Source organism: Paralichthys olivaceus, chromosome 18, assembly GCF_024713975.1.
Source record: "Paralichthys olivaceus isolate ysfri-2021 chromosome 18, ASM2471397v2, whole genome shotgun sequence".
Classification (NCBI taxonomy): domain Eukaryota; kingdom Metazoa; phylum Chordata; class Actinopteri; order Pleuronectiformes; family Paralichthyidae; genus Paralichthys; species Paralichthys olivaceus.
In genome coordinates, this window is record NC_091110.1 from 7317340 (window position 1) to 7335049 (window position 17710).

Consider the following 17710-nt stretch of genomic DNA (forward strand, 5'->3'; position numbering starts at 1 on the left):
ACTTTATAGACTCAATATTTGTCTTCCTGTCTCATCTGTTAAATCTAGTACACGATTTAAGTACTGTAGACGTGAACTGGGGGACACAGTCCAAATATTGTGGGTGCTAATAAGACAGACGTCCCAAACTGGCAGCAAATAAACTCCTCGATGAAAAAGATAATGATAGAGAACATAACTGTAGCTCGAATGTCATGTGCTCACAGATGATTGGCTGTAAGTGTCATCGTGGCCCAGGAGGGGAGTCATTTTTTTTTGGTCTCCTTGGTTACAAGTGTCCCTGAGAGCCAGACAGGACAGATGGGGGGGGTGTATGTTTGCATAGAGAGATGTGTGGTGTGGACAGAGGCAATGAAAAGAGCAGAATAATCAAGTGTAGTTAAAATGAGTTTCCTGATTAAATCCTGTCTGTAATTTCTCTTGATTAATCCCATCAATGAAACAGTTCTGGGTGGTCACAGCTTGACATCTGTGGGACGACTCAATAATGAAAAGTATTATCATAGTGCCTAACATACAGTACATATCCTTTGTAGTGCAGATACAGCACCTGCAGTGGAAGAACGGGTAATAGCTGCAGTCAGCAGGAGCATGGTGTGAAGCAGCAGTGCTGAGCCTCCCCTTCTACTGCAAAGGGAAAAAAACAACCCCTTATGAAACCACATTACAATTCACCGCATCTGGATTTTTATACAGATCTACTCCATATTACACACAATCTTAAATATCAGTCCTTACACGTGTGGGATTTTCGATTCATTTTTCGATGAGAAATCAGGAATAATGTTGAAAAAGGCCTTATCCCTCAATGTCAAAGAAAGTGGAGAAAACAAAAGCAAATTAAATGGGATTTTTCCTGACTCACACCACCTCCTTCCACCAAGTTTCTTTGCAATCTGTCCTATAGTTTTTACACAATCCTGCCAAATAAGAGACAGACAACAACAACAAAAAATGCAGACAACACAACCTCCTTGGTGAATGTGAAAACAACAAATTAATAGACTATTTGTAGCTCTGATTATCTATAAGGATATCTTTGAATATGGATAATGCCAAATGGATATGAGCAAAATAATAATTGAAAGCATATTTATCTCCTCCTGTCCGCAGTCAATTGAAGTGTGGCTCGGATGAGACGCCTCGGGGATACTAAGGCGCAGAGTAGGATAAGAGGACATGTCTCCACAGAATCCTTTTGTTGTAAAGTGGGACAACCACAAGTCCACATCCTTGATGTCTCTAAGCAAGGGAACAATCAGCGGCTGAACCAGACTCTCAGAGGTTTTCAGCAGTAACTGGAAAGTGTTTGCATGTAGTTGTACAGTACTATAAGCAAGTTATGCAAATGAGACAACATCCCTGCTACTTTTCCAAACCGAACATGCAGCCACAGACGTTTATGATTTAGCGGGAAATCAGTCCCTGAATTGAAGAGGCATGAATATAAATTAATATCATATGTCTTGTGAGAGATGGAAGCAAACCTATTTAATTGTCTTTCAAGGACAATGCCTGTATAACTGGCAAGCTGGCTGACGCAGTGATCACTACCAGCTGCTTTTTTTTTATTTCTGTGCCAAACCTCTTTCAGCAGGGACATTTATTAGTGATGATGGGACACCCCAGGCACTTTCCAATACCAAAAGGAAGGGCACACAGGGATAAATCAAAGAAGATGTAAGAGCTACTATCTGTGGGCAGAACCTGGCTGAGTCCGAATGCTAAAAACAGACCAGCACTGGATTATGTAAGCAAGTTACCACAAGCTGTCACCAAACTAAACAATCAACCTGTAGATATACAGGTGCTAAGTGTAGGCAATACTGTTTTTAGATGCATGCAAACATACACATATGCAGAGAGGAGAGAAACCCCAGAGATGCATACACCTTGTAAGATACTATAAATTATCCAGGGCCCTGCCTCTGATTGGCTGAGCAAGCAATCTCAGCTGGATGGGCTGAGGTCTTGTTGCTAAGGCAACAGTGGGGCACCTCCCTGTCCCAGCCCTATTTTCTTCCTGCAAGATGATCTGACTTAGTTCCTTTAAGAAGCACCTTAATCGTATGAATGATTTTTTCTCCATTGTTCCTCCAGATGGCTGCAGGTCCAGCAGTTATGTTCCACATGTAAGTCAATAATCCTGTAACTGGTGATAACTCACATCTTACTATTAAAACCTTTGTGAAGAAAAAAAAATGATGACACATGTACATTTGTGTTTTAAATGTTTTTATATAATCCAGACTTTTTGAATTCATTCATTCATCATGTCACCTTAAAACCCTGTGCAATAACTATCATTATCATTATTTATCATATCATTGTGCAATATTCATTTATATTATTTATCATAATTTTTCATTCACTGAACTGTCTCCACTTGCACATGAAGAACTTTATTTTACACTTACTTTGCTGGTATTTATGTTTTATTATATAGTTGCTTCCTTTTTTCTTGAATACTTTAATGTCTAATTTTAAATTTCAAATGTATGTCCTTTAAGGAGAAAATGCAGAAGCAGTCTTTTCTAAAGATGTGAGACCTTGGTCACATAATTCCATGGACGTCAGAGGGCACACTCACTCGTGGCAGGGTTCAGGTCTCACTGAAGGGAAGTAGAGGAGTCAATACAACTTTCAAATTAAAATATGGATTAAAAAAAAGTCCAGCAATAACGACAAAATGAGTTCATTAAATACTTTTTTGGGTGTCAGTCTACTAGATACAGTTTGCTTAAATGTATGTATTTGATGATTTTAAATAGGTTTTGAGTCATTTTCATCTCTATTTTGAGGGATGCGATGTGTGGTGCTGTTGAGCTGCATCGAGTTATAATTACAGGTGTTTATAATTGTATTATATATTATTAAATATAATTTACTGAGTGGACAAAATAATTAAAAAACACGAGTCTTGTGTAATGTGGTGTAAAGAGTCAAATAGTCAATTAGTTGATTGTTATATAATTTACAAACAAACTGACTCATTCACAGTTAAAACATGAGGGACGTACAAATCACTGAGGAGTCATACAGTATTTATTAAGAAATGACATTGAGTTCCAAACTCTTCACCAGCCCTGTTTAAAAAGCAGCGAGACACCACCACCTGCTGGAAAGATAGAAAAAGTTGGTTAGCTATAGAAATGCAGAATATATATGAATTACACCAGAATAAATCATTCTAAAAAATAAATCTTATTTTATCATTGACTTAATAGATGATAAAGATAATTTGTTAGATTATGAACTATTCTGCACTATACATCATTTCAACCCTTCTTTATTAAATTCCATAAAGCACTTCTCCATGAATTTGTGTTCCTGACAAAAAAGACACCATCCTATAGAACCACAACTGACCCCACTCTCAATTCAAAGAATCTTAATCATGGACAACAAATGGAATCATTGTTTTATCAGGAATTGTCAGTTTTTTTGATGAACATTCAATTCATGAGCTAAAAGCAAAGTATTCATCATTCCCTATAGGCTACTAAACAAAATTAAGGAAACACATTTGAGAATGTGAATCCAATTCTTGTGAATGACAATCTTAGAATTACATTACAACAGAGTTCATCGTTTTTGTTTTGTAAAGTTAAACCATATGTAATATTATTTTTAGATACAGAAGCTGTGAATTATATGTTTTGTTGTTGTATCCATTTATAAATATCAGCCCACAATGAAAACTTCATATATAGAGAGAGAGATATACAAGAAGATATGTCAGGTCGATTCAATGTTATTTGCACGAATTAAACACTTCATGCCATCAATGTTAAAACGTGATCTAAGTCATTCTGACTAAAGATAAATGTCATAAATGTCAAATGTGTTTAACTTTGAGATGATGCACCAACTTGTCCTGCGCAGGAGCCACCGGTGGCCGCCATGTTGGACGATGCCAACTGCAAACCGGGTATTACGACTTTAATTAACTAAATCTATCCCGTCCGTGTCGAACCTAAAAACAAATATATGATTTAAGTTCATTTTTAAACTTTGATGAGGAATTCGTGGCATCAATTCGACTTTTAAACGTCTGCAATATGTGTGAAAACACCCCCTGTCCGCAGAGTCGTGGTGCAGTCAAGGGCAGTATGGCGCTGAGCAGACTCGGTAGATGTTGTCGGTCGTTAGCACATGAGTCTGTTAAAGGAGGATTATTCCGCCTTTTACCGTCAGGATGGACGGAAACGTGTTCAGGAGGTAAAGACCAACCCGAGCTCTTGGTGTTCGCCGTGTCTGACGCTCAGCTGTCCATTAAAAAGACTGGTTCCCTCACAGAGACGAGCTCGGTTAGCATGTTGTGGTTAACCTACATGTCCCACAGTGTAAACTAACCTGACATCAGCTGTGTGATAATGTCTCGTTAATAATAATCTCCAGACTGTCGCTGCTGCAGCAGTTCACATGTGGTGTGCTCTGTTGTTTTACTGTAAACTGTGTAAAAACTCTGAGCATTTGAGCTGCATGACTTAATATAAGGTCATTAACTTCACATAAGGCTAAAACTGCTCTTTAGTGCTCAAATGATTTGCTCTTTAATCAATTAGTCGAATGACAGGAGCGTAATTGTCATTAAGTCTTATAAATGATAATGATCCAATCGATTAAAGTACTGAAAACTCACTGTAACAGTCTTTAAATGTGAGTATTGTATGTGTTAGGACAATAGGATCAATACTGTCAATTCGAAATATGGGATTCAGAAATAATTGAGAATTTCTCTTTATGTATTAATTGTAGAACTTATTGATAATTTAAATAACTGTTGGTTGCAGCCTTGTGATTCTGGGTTAATATCATCTTTCTCCAGGTTTTCTATCTGTCACTAACTGAAGACACATAAAACTGAAAAAGTTTGACTGAACACAACTTGAAACCAATGAGCTCATTGTTAACAATCTATGTCTTCAAACTTCATTCAACTCAACATCCCTCCTCATGATGGGGGTCTCAATATGGAGGATGAAGGATGTGTGGAAAAATGTTCAGGTCAAATTCTGTGACTGGTTAAGATGAGTATTATTCACTGTAAAGAAGATCACATCAAGGTGGCATTATTCTGCCTAATGGTCTGTTTTTAAAATTAAGGTTTTATAACATTACATAAAGAAAAAATGTAAATCAATAGATTGTGGGCTGGGCCAATTAAGGGGTCTGAGTGACAACAAAGATGAATACTACTTAAGAAATACAGGGTGGGTTCATTTACTGTAAAGCCTGATTCAATCTGATTTAATTCATGTAAAATAGCATGTCTCACCATAGAGCTTGATGTAATGAGAAAAGCTCATTAATGAGGATACATTAAGAAATTAGATATTGTACTTACAGTAGTGAAAATTTCAATCATGTTGAGATTAATCAAATTATGCACAGTAGACTCAAATGATAGCAAATAAGACTGGGGCTCTGTGGTGCTTAGACATTAACCTGCTCTGCAGACTTATCAAAGCAAGATATGATATCACGGTCTGTCAATGGAGAAAACTCTTCTAACATTCATTTGATTTTAGTTGATTTCTGATGGTTGTTGAACCAGTGATGACGCTGACTTCATTTATAGCACCGCACAACACAGCTGCATTTTTCATATTTACATATATTGACGTCTCACAAACTGTTGTCTCTGCAGCTAAGAGGCATCTGTTGTCAGAAGATGTCATCAAGCTTCAGGACTTCCAGGAAAAGAAGCTGACTGTGGCTCACCTCGCCACTGGATCCAAAGGTAAAGCAGTTTTCACATTAGCATTAAGCTGCAGTAAATTGTCTCACGTCATAATACAAACATTTTTTGTGTGTTTTTTCTTTCCAATTTTTTTTTGAAGGAAATTATATTGAGATGTTCAGTGAGAAGCTACAAAGGAACGAGTTGATACTGAAAGATGAGCTGAAGCTTCTCCTTCACTTGTGCCAGTCTGGGGACGACTTGGTGATAGCCAGAGATGCAATCTATAGGTAAATACAACTTTTACTGAACGTTTTGTAACACACAAACAAGCTGTGCAAGACATTTTGACTTTTACTCACTCTAAAAATGAGGAAATAAGATTGTAACCACCGGATAAAGAAACTTTGGCTTTGTTACTTTGGCCTGTCAAATCTATTCAACATCTATTAAGTTACTCTTTTAACTTTATATATTATATATTTATTTATTTATTTAGCTCCCTTCAACTGATTGAAATGTAAAAACCTTGTCTCTGTGTTGTTGTTAGTGTCTGTGCTCAGCTCCTTGAATCTGCCATGAAATGTTATTAATAAAATATAACTGCCTTGCCTTTAATTTTCTCTCACAAGGTATCACACAGAGAACCATAACGTGATGAATGGGGAGTTTAAGTTTGGTCCTCTCTACGTTAGACTGTGTTATGAACTGGGTCTGGAAGACATGGCTGCTGCTGCACTTACAGATAAGGTCAAATATTATATCAGCCAGGATATTCACCAAGTGCTTTATTTATTTAAGTTGTGGTTGAATTTTCTATATAAACATAGATTTTTTCTTGTCTAAACAGAGCTTGAAAGGGTTTTTCAATGATGCAACGTCCTTTAATATCGCCATAGACATGTTATTCACAAAAGGCTCTTATGAAAGTAAGTGACAGTTTAACCTTCTGTGTTTTTTCTTAAATTATTTCTGCATGTTCATAATTTTGCAAACACTGGCTGTTGCAGATGCTCTGGAGGTATTAAGAACCATGAGGAACCAAGGTGTACCATTCAACAAAGACACACATACGCTGGCAACGGGCATCTGCTACAAACTGGTAACATTTAAATGATTTTATCTACAATGTAAACAAAAGGGGACTGTGTTTGCTTGAGACTGATTTCATGCTTTATGTTGCTCAGAACACTACAGAGTCCTATAGAATCTGCACTGCTCTGATAGAGGACGGACAGACCAGAAGACACCTTATCCCCAGACATGCTTACTGCTTTGCTGTAGCATTAGCACTCAGGCAGGTGAGCTATATCTCTTTCTTTTACATTTTTCATTCAATAACATGTGGAGAATATTTAACTGTCATCACTCTTCGGTTTCCTCTTTCTTTTTTCTTTCAGAATGACATTGAAAAAGCACAGTCACTGTATTCCCAAATCATGAACTCAGATAGCAGATTATGTCAGAATTTGAAAGTAAGTATGCCTCTTATGGTTATGGTGTTGTGCATTTATTAGTGTTGTTTTTTCATTTGTTAATGTTTTCTTATTATGATTTAGGTGATGATGTTAGCCATGTCAGGAGCAGTGAAAAGTGCCATTTCCACCCTGTGTGCAGCCGCGTTACAGAGAAGCCCTTCTTTTGTCAAGAAGCCTGATTTTTCACAGGAGGTGGTGAGTTAAACTCTTAAATGTTTGCTCAATGACACAGATGCTACAACAATAAGGCGATAGCTAAAGATACAGTGACATAAATGATAAATAGCGAGAAGGGCACTCAGGGAGCGCATACTTCTGCCAAGGCCCAACAGTCCCCTTATGAAACCACACTACATTTATTTGGATCTGCACCAAATTGCACACACTCAGTCACCTTTTTTTAATCAAGATCCATGAGTTATTCTCTGATAAATCAATGAAAATGTGGAAAAACACAATGTTAAAGAAATTGGGGGGGAAAAATCCTGGATCTGCTCATAAAGAGTCTCTCATTACGCCTTTCTCAGGTGGATTTGCTGCTCTCGCGGAGTAAAGGCGGACCACACATGTTGGAGGTGGAACAGATAGTGACTCGGCTTGAACGAGCCGGTCAGGTGACTCAGCAGACTGTCGACGACATGCTGTGCCACACGCCCACAGGGAGGAGGAAACAAGGACCAATAATGGAGGAGAGGAGGTTCAGCCGAAGAGCTCTGACGCCACTACAGTCCACCCTGCTGTCGGAATAAAGAGGCCTGCTTTCAATATTATCAATCATCTGATGACAGAAATGACTTCTTCAAGATGGTCTACCCCCTAAACACAGATACAGTCGTCAATCTGCAGATTGGACTTTGTTCCTACTCTTTTTCCCTAACCTACATTTAGTGAAAAAGGTCACAGTCCGGTTTTGTGCAGCAGGCATTTAAAAAGAAATCTCAATGAAGAGACTTTACCTTTACGATCTGACATGGATCACGTGAGTGATTAAGAAAGAAAGTGTTGTATATAGAAGTGTAAATGAGTGTTAAAGATGAATCGGTTATTTAATTAAAAAAAATTAATTTGTCTTGCTTTTGATATGATTATGTTATCCAACCTGCATGGTAGCAGCCACCAGTTTGTGTCTCTGTTTCGCAGCTTGTGAAACAGATTAATATCCTTTTAATTGTGGAATGGACAGAATATTTTTTCAGCCTGGTAGACAGAAGAGAATGGAAGGATTCTGGAAATACCCTTTGTTTCATTGGGACAACTGATAAATGATTAATGTGTGCCAGGACCAAATACAGAAAGGGGGCTGTAGAAAGATAAATAAAAAATGAATTTATTTTTAAATGTTAAAAGTTAACTCAGGGATCAGGGACATGCCTCAATCACACCTGTAATCAGCTGTCAAGCCTCCATATACCCAACCACCCCATCATGCTCTGTCTCAGATATCCTGACCCATCCTTTCCCCCTGGTCCTCGCTACTGGATTTCATTGTAACTCATATTCATTTCATTTGTCACACGTAAGTAGACACAGGGTCAGCGGTACAATGAAAGGTTGGACGAGAGGGACAGGACAGCTCAGCATAGCAAGAAGATCAACAGTTACAGAGAATATAACGTTTTAAAAGAGGAAAATTGATCTCAATGCAGTAAAAATACAATGTTAAATACATTTGTAGATGCATGTGTAAAACCAAAGTGACTTGTATGTACTATACAATTACTTACTAGTAATAATTATAATTTTGCAGGTAACTAAATAATAGGCAGGTAACAGATATTCAGAGGATAATTGAACATGAATAATTACTTTTGAAGCCTGATGATGTGTGATTAATAGAACAGAATAGAGTAGCTCTTTATTGTCATTGTTAAAGACAACGGAAATCTGTTTCGCAGCTCTTTACGAAGTGTGCAGCATAAGAGGAGATGGCATAACTGTTGGTTAAGGGGAAAAGAGTCCAAACTTTTTTTTACCAACTGACTGAAGGAAAATAATAACCTGTGTTTTACCGATGAACAACTAATATTAAATAATATACTCTGATATATTTAGACTTATATGACGTTTGACTTCAAACTTTCCGTTCAGTTTACTTGTTATCAAACAGCTTTAGCAGGCTGTGCATGTTTCTGGAGGGTGATCGTGTTGCTCTGTGATATAAGTGTAATAATAACAAAGTATGAGAGTGAGACCCCGCAGCTGCAGATGTAAACAAACCCTGACGCGCATGAAATCTCTCCCACAATGCACCGCCCACACCAGATGAGCAGCCTGAGAGGAGACCAGCTCTGTGGGGGTTTGAACCCTTTTCATCTACAGTCTATAGTTGAACCCAAACTAAGCGATCGGAAGCTTTTTCGTTTTAACTTCAAATTAAAAGCGATTTAGTCCATGTGCTTCCTTTCTCTCCGAGTGGAGGACGGTGTCTTTATGCTGCTGGCTGACATCTGCTCCTAGCGGCAGCTGGTGGCGGTGCTGTTAGCATCAGCTAGCTGGTTAGCTGAGGCTGACTGACGGGGGTGAAGCTGTGTGTGTAACGCCGCTGGTAGCATCGGGCAGCTGGACCCAACTGCAGCAGACAAAAGGAAAGAAATTCTATCCGTTCAAAACAAATACTTGAAAGTGAAAATATATCACTGAGAGCACGTGTCGCTTTGTTTTTAGCGAGTTAGCAGTTAGTTTGAGGCTAGCTAACTTCACTTAGCCATTGTTAGCTGACATCTGTAAACACTGGCTGTGGGTGTAGCTTTAGCCAAACAAGCACAATGAGCTCCGAAGAGGCTGCAGCGGCCACGAAAGCCTCCCCGGAGGATGACGGCATGACTTGGTGGTACCGATGGCTCTGTAAAATAGCTGGGGTTCTGGGAGGAATCTGTAAGTACTTCTAAAAGTCCATTTATCCACTTGTATCAGGGGTGCAAACGGTGCATGTGCCGTATGTGTGTCGTGAATGCAAGTATTGGATGTGATGTGGACCAGTTTCTAACGATATGTGTTTGATTTGTGTGGTCTTCTGTGACCTGCAAGTGCATTTACTCTCCTGTCTGCACACCTCAGGCTGGGGATTGTGTTGACTGTTCAGCCCTCGTGTTAAAATGAGTTAGATCATATTCAGGACAGATCAGGATCAGATAGCTGTTTTGGAAATGATGGTTTTTTTGTATTGTGTGCATGCTGCTGTTCAGTTCCTCTGCTCAGCCATGCTACACAAAAGCTTTGTTCCAGCCCATTGTCCCCATCACTGCAGCAGCCACCACCCAGCCCTGCCTGCCTGTGTGTGTGTGTGTGTGTGTCTCATACCACAACAGTTTGTCATTCCTGGATTAACATGATATGCACACACCGTGTCCGCAGCAGGTACTGTGACTGCTGCTGTGCAGTGTTCCAGCAGCGTTGCAACCCTCCTGCCTCCCCCATCCCATCCAATCCCTCTCTCCTTTAAAGTGACACCAGAGCCTGTGTCACGTTAACCACCCGAGGGACTGCATATTCAATGGCCTCTGTATTATTAAGGAGGCTGGATGGTCCAAAGGAGCAGGATGTGCAATGTAGTTGTTCCACTGTTTGTGACACTGACAGTTCTTACACACATCAGGCTCATTTGCCCCTCGTCTGCAGCAGTAGTTCAGTATGGTGTTGACTCTTAAATACTTTTAAGTTACCTTTAAGTTTATATTGCTTCAAACTAACCTTTATTTTTCAGGTGGTTTCAGAGTGATTTTCTGTAAGGCAATGTAAAACCAAAGTGTGAAGACAGTGATACATGTGTGCATCTATTTTCATGTTAAGATATAGATGCCTACTTTTCATTCAAATGTTTAAAAAATCTATATGTTCATTGTTGGTTATGGTTTACAGACATTAACACACCAGATCTATTCATAGATGTAATGTAGATAGACAGACAAATAAAAAAAGAGAGGGAATGATGGTACTTTATTAATCCTCAAGGGAAATTTCAGTCTACACGGTACTTGTGTGTCTAATATCTTTTGTTTTTTCCGAATCGTGCAGCTTGTGCCATCTCAGGAGTGTGGAACTGCGTCACCGTGAACCCTTTAAACATTGCTGCTGGAGTGTGGATGGTGTAAGTCAACATGCTGTTAACTATTGGAAAAAAACTTTTATTTAGTCAATTATGTTTTTGTTTCTTCATTTACACTCAGGTCCTTGTTTCTTTCAGAACATAGTTACAGAAAAGTGTTAATACTAAGTATAATTGAATCAGATGAATAAGAAAATTCTTTAAAAATGCTCAGTTACAGTTTGATTAAGTTGTCAACCTGCATTTTTTGAGCAAGTTAAGTTTTCTGAAGCACAAACTATCCTAAAAATTAATGACTGATCAGACCTTTTCTGTCCAGATTTCCAGTTTTGTAATCAACACTTTTTATCATTTATTTCATTTAGATAATTTATTTATTAGTATGTACAGTATTATCTTACATCAGTAGTAAACAGTAGTCTCATGTTATCATGCAGCCACACCTACGTCACTGCTCAAGTGACAGTCGTAGACAACTTCTTGGTGTGAACAGGTTTTGCTACAGGTTGCAGTGATATGTTCAGAATTTTATGAAAATAGCCTTTTGTGTTCAGCTAGAAATATATTTGCATCAATAATAATAAACGATATATGTTGATCAAAAACCTGCATCCTTTTTTTAAGGCTGATCGATTGTGTTTAGTTTCAGTTCTTTTTCTTAGCATAGAAACATTATCCCTGGTTCTCTTTGACAGCAAACATGAACGTGGTAAAGCCCAAGATGTTAACTGAATTATGACACTAACAGTATAATGGTTCTTCTCTTCTGCTCTACTGTGTTTAAACTCCTGACCTCGATGGTTTGAGCATGAGCTCTACCGTGTCTGAGATGAAAGTGCACAGGATGACTCCTCCCTTCTCTCCTCCCGTCTCTCCTCCCTTCTCTCCTCTCTTCTCTCCTCTCTTCTCTTCTCCCCTCTCCTCTCCAGGTTGAACGCCTTTGTGCTGTTCCTGTGTGAAGTGCCATTCTGTTGCCAGTTCATAGAGTTCGCTAATGCGATAGCAGCTCGTGCAGACAAACTCAAACCATGGCAGAAAGCCCTCTTCTATTGTGGGTGAGGACAACTATGCATTGCACATGGTTTATTTCACTGGAGACTCTACTGCACGATATGAATTGTTACATTTTTAGAACGCGAGTTTCCATCAGTGCCCCTGCTTGTGCTCAGCTTTGCTTTGACAGACTTGCTGCACAAAAAATCCAAGAGCAGATGCTTGCACTCAAGCGCACAGTCTGAGCACAAGCAGAGCAAATCACAGAGAATGTGGTTGTTTTTATCTACAGCATGGATTTGATATGATTTACTCACTTTTGCTGTCCCCTCCGTTGCCTTTTTCCAGGATGGCTCTGTTCCCCGTAGTGTTGAAATTCTCCATGACAACCTTGTTTGGGAACGCCATCGCCTTTGCTACAGGAGTTCTGTACGGCCTCGCATCTTTAGGCAAAAAGTAAGCTGCCTGGTACTAGTTAGTCGCTTGTGATGATGTGTATCAAAAAACTCAGCTATTTTATCCAATTTATTATCATTTCAAATATAAGCTGTGTTGTTTGAAATTACTCATTTGTCTTAATGTCTCACCCGTAAAACACTCTTCTAAAATGTGATATTATAACAGACTCTCTAATTAAAACGCATCATGCTTCATTGAAATCAGCTAATAAGATTTTTATTGAATGCATGAAAGTTGTAACAATCTAATGAGCCTCCTTATTCATGCAAATTAACTTTTGACAAGGTCAGTGGTGTTATAACCTTATGATTAACATTGCCGTCCTCTCCTGTCATACCTGCTCCTCCTTTGTTTCGCTCATCTCTCCCTCCTCATAACTTCTTATTACCATCCTTCTCTCACATCCCACCCTCCCTTTCTCTCTTTCTCTCTCTCTCAGGGGAGACGCAGTGACTTATGCCAGACTGCAGCATCAGAAACAGGGCGATGAAGAGAGGATGGCAGGGACGGAAAACGGCGGTCCAGAGTGAGGCATCTACCCTCCCAACCTCCCCCTCTTCTTTTCTTCAGTTCTTTCTTCAGCTCCTGCCCTCCATCCATCCTCCCTCCCTCACTATCATTTCTGTCACTACATAACAAAGGTATTAAGTTTATATATTCCCTTTTAATTGCTGCATTCTTGTTATCTGGACCTAATAAGATCCCAACAGATGATGTTGGATTCAGTCTATTTTTTGGTACCTGGTGTGTAAACCTCTGCAATTTGAAGTTTTGTCTTCATGTTTTTATTTCCTAATGGTTTGTATTTATTTATCACTTATTCCCTTTGTGGTTTGTTGCTGCTGTTGGTTGTGAACCCTCTTTTCAGGAAAAATGTGAGTAACTTCTTTGTAGCCCGAGAGCCTTTTAGGAAATCTGAATAGTAATTCATGTGATTGTAAAATGTACATATTTGACTTCAGGTTGTTCACTATGACTGAAGCTGTGATTCAGAGTTGTCTGAGATGTAAAGTGGGGAAAGATAAGTCAAAAATCTGATGTGTTCAGATTTGAGATCTGAGTTTCGTCCTGCTTTTGGCAGCACAACCAAAATGTTGACACCAGCTTGTCTCACATCGTTATCATAGCAAAGATATGGAGGCCGGGGGGGTTCCAGCAAACTGGGCCATCTGGTTTAATGAATGTCAAATCATCAGCGTGTTTTTCTGCCTGGTACTAGTACTATTGTACAGCAACTACTTTTAGGGCATCGTAAAACCTGAAAGACAAAACCAAGGTTAATGTATTTGTTACATTGTTAACATTTGATCCAGTTAGTTCTGATTATGCATTTGCAATTTAGGGAGCGGACTAAAGACTTTTGTATGACATATTACATACTTTCTGTCATCGCCTGTGAGGGCAGCGTCTACCTTCACTTCACGATGATTTGTTTGTAAATGGGCGTGCGCCTGACGTCAGGGTATTTGAATTCCAAGAATGAATGAACTGGTTCACTTTGTTGATTTCATTGCGACTGTAGTATCATATTGATTTCACTACCAGCATCAACAAGTTGAGGCGAAAAATTCAAGCAAACCTGTGTCTCAACTTGGTGTCTCAACTTCCTGCAATTAATCCGAAAGAACCAGGACCACCTCTATTTGTCTGACTAAATCATGGTCTGTTGGTGCAGATCCATGGTCCAAGGTACGTCTCACACTGGAGCAAACAAGGTGGGTGTGAAAGCGCCCTTAGTCCCCAATTCTTGTGGTTGAAACACAGAGTTAGACCCTGAGTTCCTCAAAAGGTTCATGGTCCCCTGGGAATGTTCCTTTGGTGGATATGGCCTGATAGAAGAGAAACTCTTTTTGCATTAAAAGTCAATTGAGGTCACGATAAAGGCAACTATTAGAAATTATGTGTCTCCATTTTGGATTGTAGCATTTTTAAACCTTAACACAGATTATGCAGCAAGTAGAAATAGCATTCAAGTGTTTGTTTCATGTTTCTCTTAACAATGTGAAAAATACTTAATTACCAGTTTGGTTGAAATCAGTGTTTTGTTTTTGATTTTGCAGATTGACAGGTGACTTTTAATCACAAAATCATAGCAGGAAATAACTGATTTAAGAATATCCTCAGAGCTGCATATAGACTAGTAACAATTGTAGAGTAGAATTGACTTTCTTATGTGCCTGAGAGGTGCATCTTAGAAATGACAAGTCTGGAGTTTTGTTTCAAACCGAGTGATTTTGGTGTTGGAGTGTTACACCCACTGCACACATACAACTCTGAACTGCAGCTTGAAATTATTTATGAACATGTACGGGCATTAGGGATGTTTTGAACGTCAGGGAATGTATCTGGTAAACCCAAAGACGCAGATAGATGATTTTATTTTGTGCTTTCATATGTTTAGTTTTCCCCTTTGGTCTAAGCTGAGTTACAGCACCGCTGCACTAAACTTTGGTAGCATTGGAAAAAGAGGGAATTTCATTAAGAGCTTTCAGTGCATGGGTCCTTGTTTACGAACGGTTGCCCGTGTTGGAGCAGCCGGTAGCCGGGATGTGGCTGCAGAGTTTGTGGCACATTATGTACTGGAAAACTGGAAAGTGCGCTTATTTCATTGGCTTTTTTAAAATGTGTCATACTTTTTTTTTCCTTTTAAATTCAGATCCTGAATATTTTTTTGTGTTATGAGTCTTAATTATTACATTAACCGACTATTTTATTTTAATGAGGGGCAGTGAGTTGATTCAGGGACTAATTGGTGTGTATCCCACACACTCATCACAGCAACAGTTTCTCTTTGTCATTTAAATGAGTTACGGAGTGGCCGACAAATATACAGGTTGAGTTAGTGTTGTTTTGTTGCCTTGCCTCTGTTGTATCACCGGTAATAAGGAATAAGTGTTGACACGTACCTCTTACAGCTGTCTCCTGCTCATGTCTTGTTACTGGCCGGTCAGTGACTCAGTGGATCGCTCACATCACCACCAGCTCTCAGGTGACATACTTTGACAATGCACAGCGTAAAGATACAGTTAATAAAGTGGTGTATGATCATAGATACATGATAACTAGTATGACTCTGTCACTCCACTAGAGCTAATGGAAAAACATTTGCGAAGCATTTCAAATGTTCATGCTCACAAGAGGTTCAACACCAAGTACACACCAGCGATATGCTACAGTCTGACACTACACACATGTTCGCTCTTATACACAGTTTTAATAAGACGTAAAAACACTGCTCTCTTTGTCCAAAGCTGTCCACCCACCTGTCCATTTTGAATTGTATCGTGTGTCCTCTGCTGTAAGGGTTATGTGTATAATGTGTGTTCTGATGTGAATCCTCATCCTGTAATGAATTAGTGAATTAAAACAAACTTGCTACTACTGCTATGGTTTTGGTTTTTTTCCAAGCCACTGATGTTTTCGGTTTGTGTGTCCGTCCGTTCATCCCATTCTCGTGAACACGATATCTCAAGAACATCTCAAGGAAGCTTCTTCAAATTTAATACAACATAACCTTGACTCTTCAATGTGATATCTCAAGCTGTGAGTGAATTTCTTCAACTTTTGATCAGCTGTCACTTGTACTCAAAGATAAAGTGATTACATTTCAGTGGTCAAAGAGAAAGGTCACAGTGACCTTTTAAAAGTCTGGAAACATATTATGTACACAGAAACCGCCGTGTTTGGCTGAGGCAAACAACTGCAGTGCTGTGTTTCTAGTTTATCAGAACCCAAATTACAGTATAAAGATTGTACAGATGATGGTTGTCAATGGGATGGACTGTTTGTCAACCACTCATACGAGAAATCTATGTATATACTAGAATGTCACTTAGTATCAGGACCAAAATTACCCATACAACAGACAGTCACAGTAGTGCCATCATTACCTAATTAAAATGTATTTTTCATCACCATCTCACTCTCCCTGTCTAATTATCCAGATGTCCCTCCACACTCTCCCAGACTCCATCTGTGCAAGACTTCAGGTGTTCTCACTCTTACAAGTGTCTCCATTTTGTTTCTTTAAACACTAATGAACTCGGACTCATTTTTCTGTGGCTTTGTTTTGCAGCAGCTGTGAACCATTGCACTCGAGATGAATGTGACATAATGCTGATACAGCCTGATTGGATGTATCAGTATCATTATCATCAATGTCACTGCTAATAGAAAAAATGACGCCCAGTCTCTTATCATTAGTCATGTCTTCCATGACTGTCTGGCATCATTAATCAAATCTGCGGAGAGGAGGAAACAACTGCATCAGTGAATTTAAATGCAACAAACTACAAACCAAAGTTTTTAAAAAGCTTAAAGTTTAACATTTTGGGAATTAAACAGTTTTAATCCATCACCTGTGAGACTGACCTCTCCACGTGGACGGTGTCTACATTACATTAAAGGTTATTTTAAAAGTTTCTACTGGTAGTTAATGCGTTTTAAATTATAAGTCAAATTGATGACAACCACAATTTAATTAAATCTGTATTATCTCAGTATTATCTCTCCCCTGTGCTGACTGGATTCATTTCTCTCACCTATAAAACATGTATCAGTTTTAATATCTTGCACTTTGAGAGGAGATTAGTGGGATTTAGTAGTGACTGCGCTTTATTAACACACACACACACACACACACAGTATTAATCTTTAAACATCTGGAAACATAATTAAGAAAAATGCTTATTTAACTGCAGTATAGCAAGCAACCAACAGAGGGCATTCTGACATAATTTCTTTCATATGCCCTTTTTTTTATTAAGTATTTAACCTTACATTTAACAAATTGTGTAGTAATTATGATGCTCCACTGAAGGTTATTAAACCTGCTGGTTTAATGTCAATATCATCAGCTTTACTAGAGGTTATAACAAACTGGATGGAGTTGTTTCATTCAGGTAATGTTATAAGACATGACTGCATATTCATCCACCATTCACTTAAATCAAAGCAGTAATACCATAAAATAAAACACTACATAAACATCTACATAAAGATCCTGCATTCGAAAATTACTTTCATAACATACACATAAAAAACGAAATA

The 17710-nt window shown here is 38.7% G+C and overlaps 2 protein-coding genes across 5 annotated transcripts; both read left to right on the forward strand.

The window, feature by feature from the left end:
• The first annotated feature begins 3888 nt into the window (after window positions 1-3888).
• Window positions 3889-8233, forward strand: ptcd2 (pentatricopeptide repeat domain 2). Of its 3 annotated transcripts, none has more exons than XM_020081798.2 (10): window positions 3889-3931; window positions 5654-5746; window positions 5847-5976; window positions 6319-6436; window positions 6537-6615; window positions 6697-6788; window positions 6874-6987; window positions 7087-7161; window positions 7246-7359; window positions 7692-8233. In XM_020081798.2, exons 1-10 carry the CDS (start codon window positions 3904-3906, stop codon window positions 7911-7913), a joined length of 1065 nt encoding a protein of 354 aa, XP_019937357.1. In that variant the 5' UTR covers window positions 3889-3903; the 3' UTR covers window positions 7914-8233. The 3 variants fall into 3 exon arrangements, with proteins under 3 accessions (XP_019937357.1, XP_019937356.1, XP_069370185.1); XM_020081797.2 differs by lacking the exon at window positions 3889-3931 and adding an exon at window positions 4068-4221; XM_069514084.1 differs by lacking the exon at window positions 3889-3931 and adding an exon at window positions 4106-4310.
• Window positions 8234-9405: 1172 nt separating this feature from the next.
• cacfd1 (calcium channel flower domain containing 1) lies at window positions 9406-16042 on the forward strand. Of its 2 annotated transcripts, none has more exons than XM_020082469.2 (5): window positions 9406-10038; window positions 11179-11251; window positions 12139-12264; window positions 12551-12658; window positions 13101-16042. In XM_020082469.2, the coding sequence occupies exons 1-5, from the start codon at window positions 9930-9932 to the stop codon at window positions 13189-13191; spliced, it is 507 nt and encodes a 168-aa protein (XP_019938028.1). In that variant the 5' UTR covers window positions 9406-9929; the 3' UTR covers window positions 13192-16042. The 2 variants fall into 2 exon arrangements, with proteins under 2 accessions (XP_019938028.1, XP_069370187.1); XM_069514086.1 differs by lacking the exon at window positions 13101-16042 and adding an exon at window positions 12827-12986.
• The last annotated feature ends 1668 nt before the right edge of the window (window positions 16043-17710 follow it).

Bases quoted from the DNA above. Each gene is read 5' to 3' on its own strand.
- ptcd2 (XM_020081797.2), top strand. From the start codon at position 4,113: ATGGCGCTGAGCAGACTCGGTAGATGTTGTCGGTCGTTAGCACATGAG. The intron at 4,222-5,653 runs GTAAAGACCAAC...TTGTCTCTGCAG, and splicing joins GACGGAAACGTGTTCAGGAG to CTAAGAGGCATCTGTTGTCA. The intron at 6,437-6,536 runs GTCAAATATTAT...TTGTCTAAACAG, and splicing joins CTGCTGCACTTACAGATAAG to AGCTTGAAAGGGTTTTTCAA.
- cacfd1 (XM_020082469.2), top strand. From the start codon at position 9,930: ATGAGCTCCGAAGAGGCTGCAGCGGCCACGAAAGCCTCCCCGGAGGAT. The intron at 10,039-11,178 runs GTAAGTACTTCT...CGAATCGTGCAG, and splicing joins TGGGGTTCTGGGAGGAATCT to CTTGTGCCATCTCAGGAGTG. The intron at 12,265-12,550 runs GTGAGGACAACT...GCCTTTTTCCAG, and splicing joins AAAGCCCTCTTCTATTGTGG to GATGGCTCTGTTCCCCGTAG.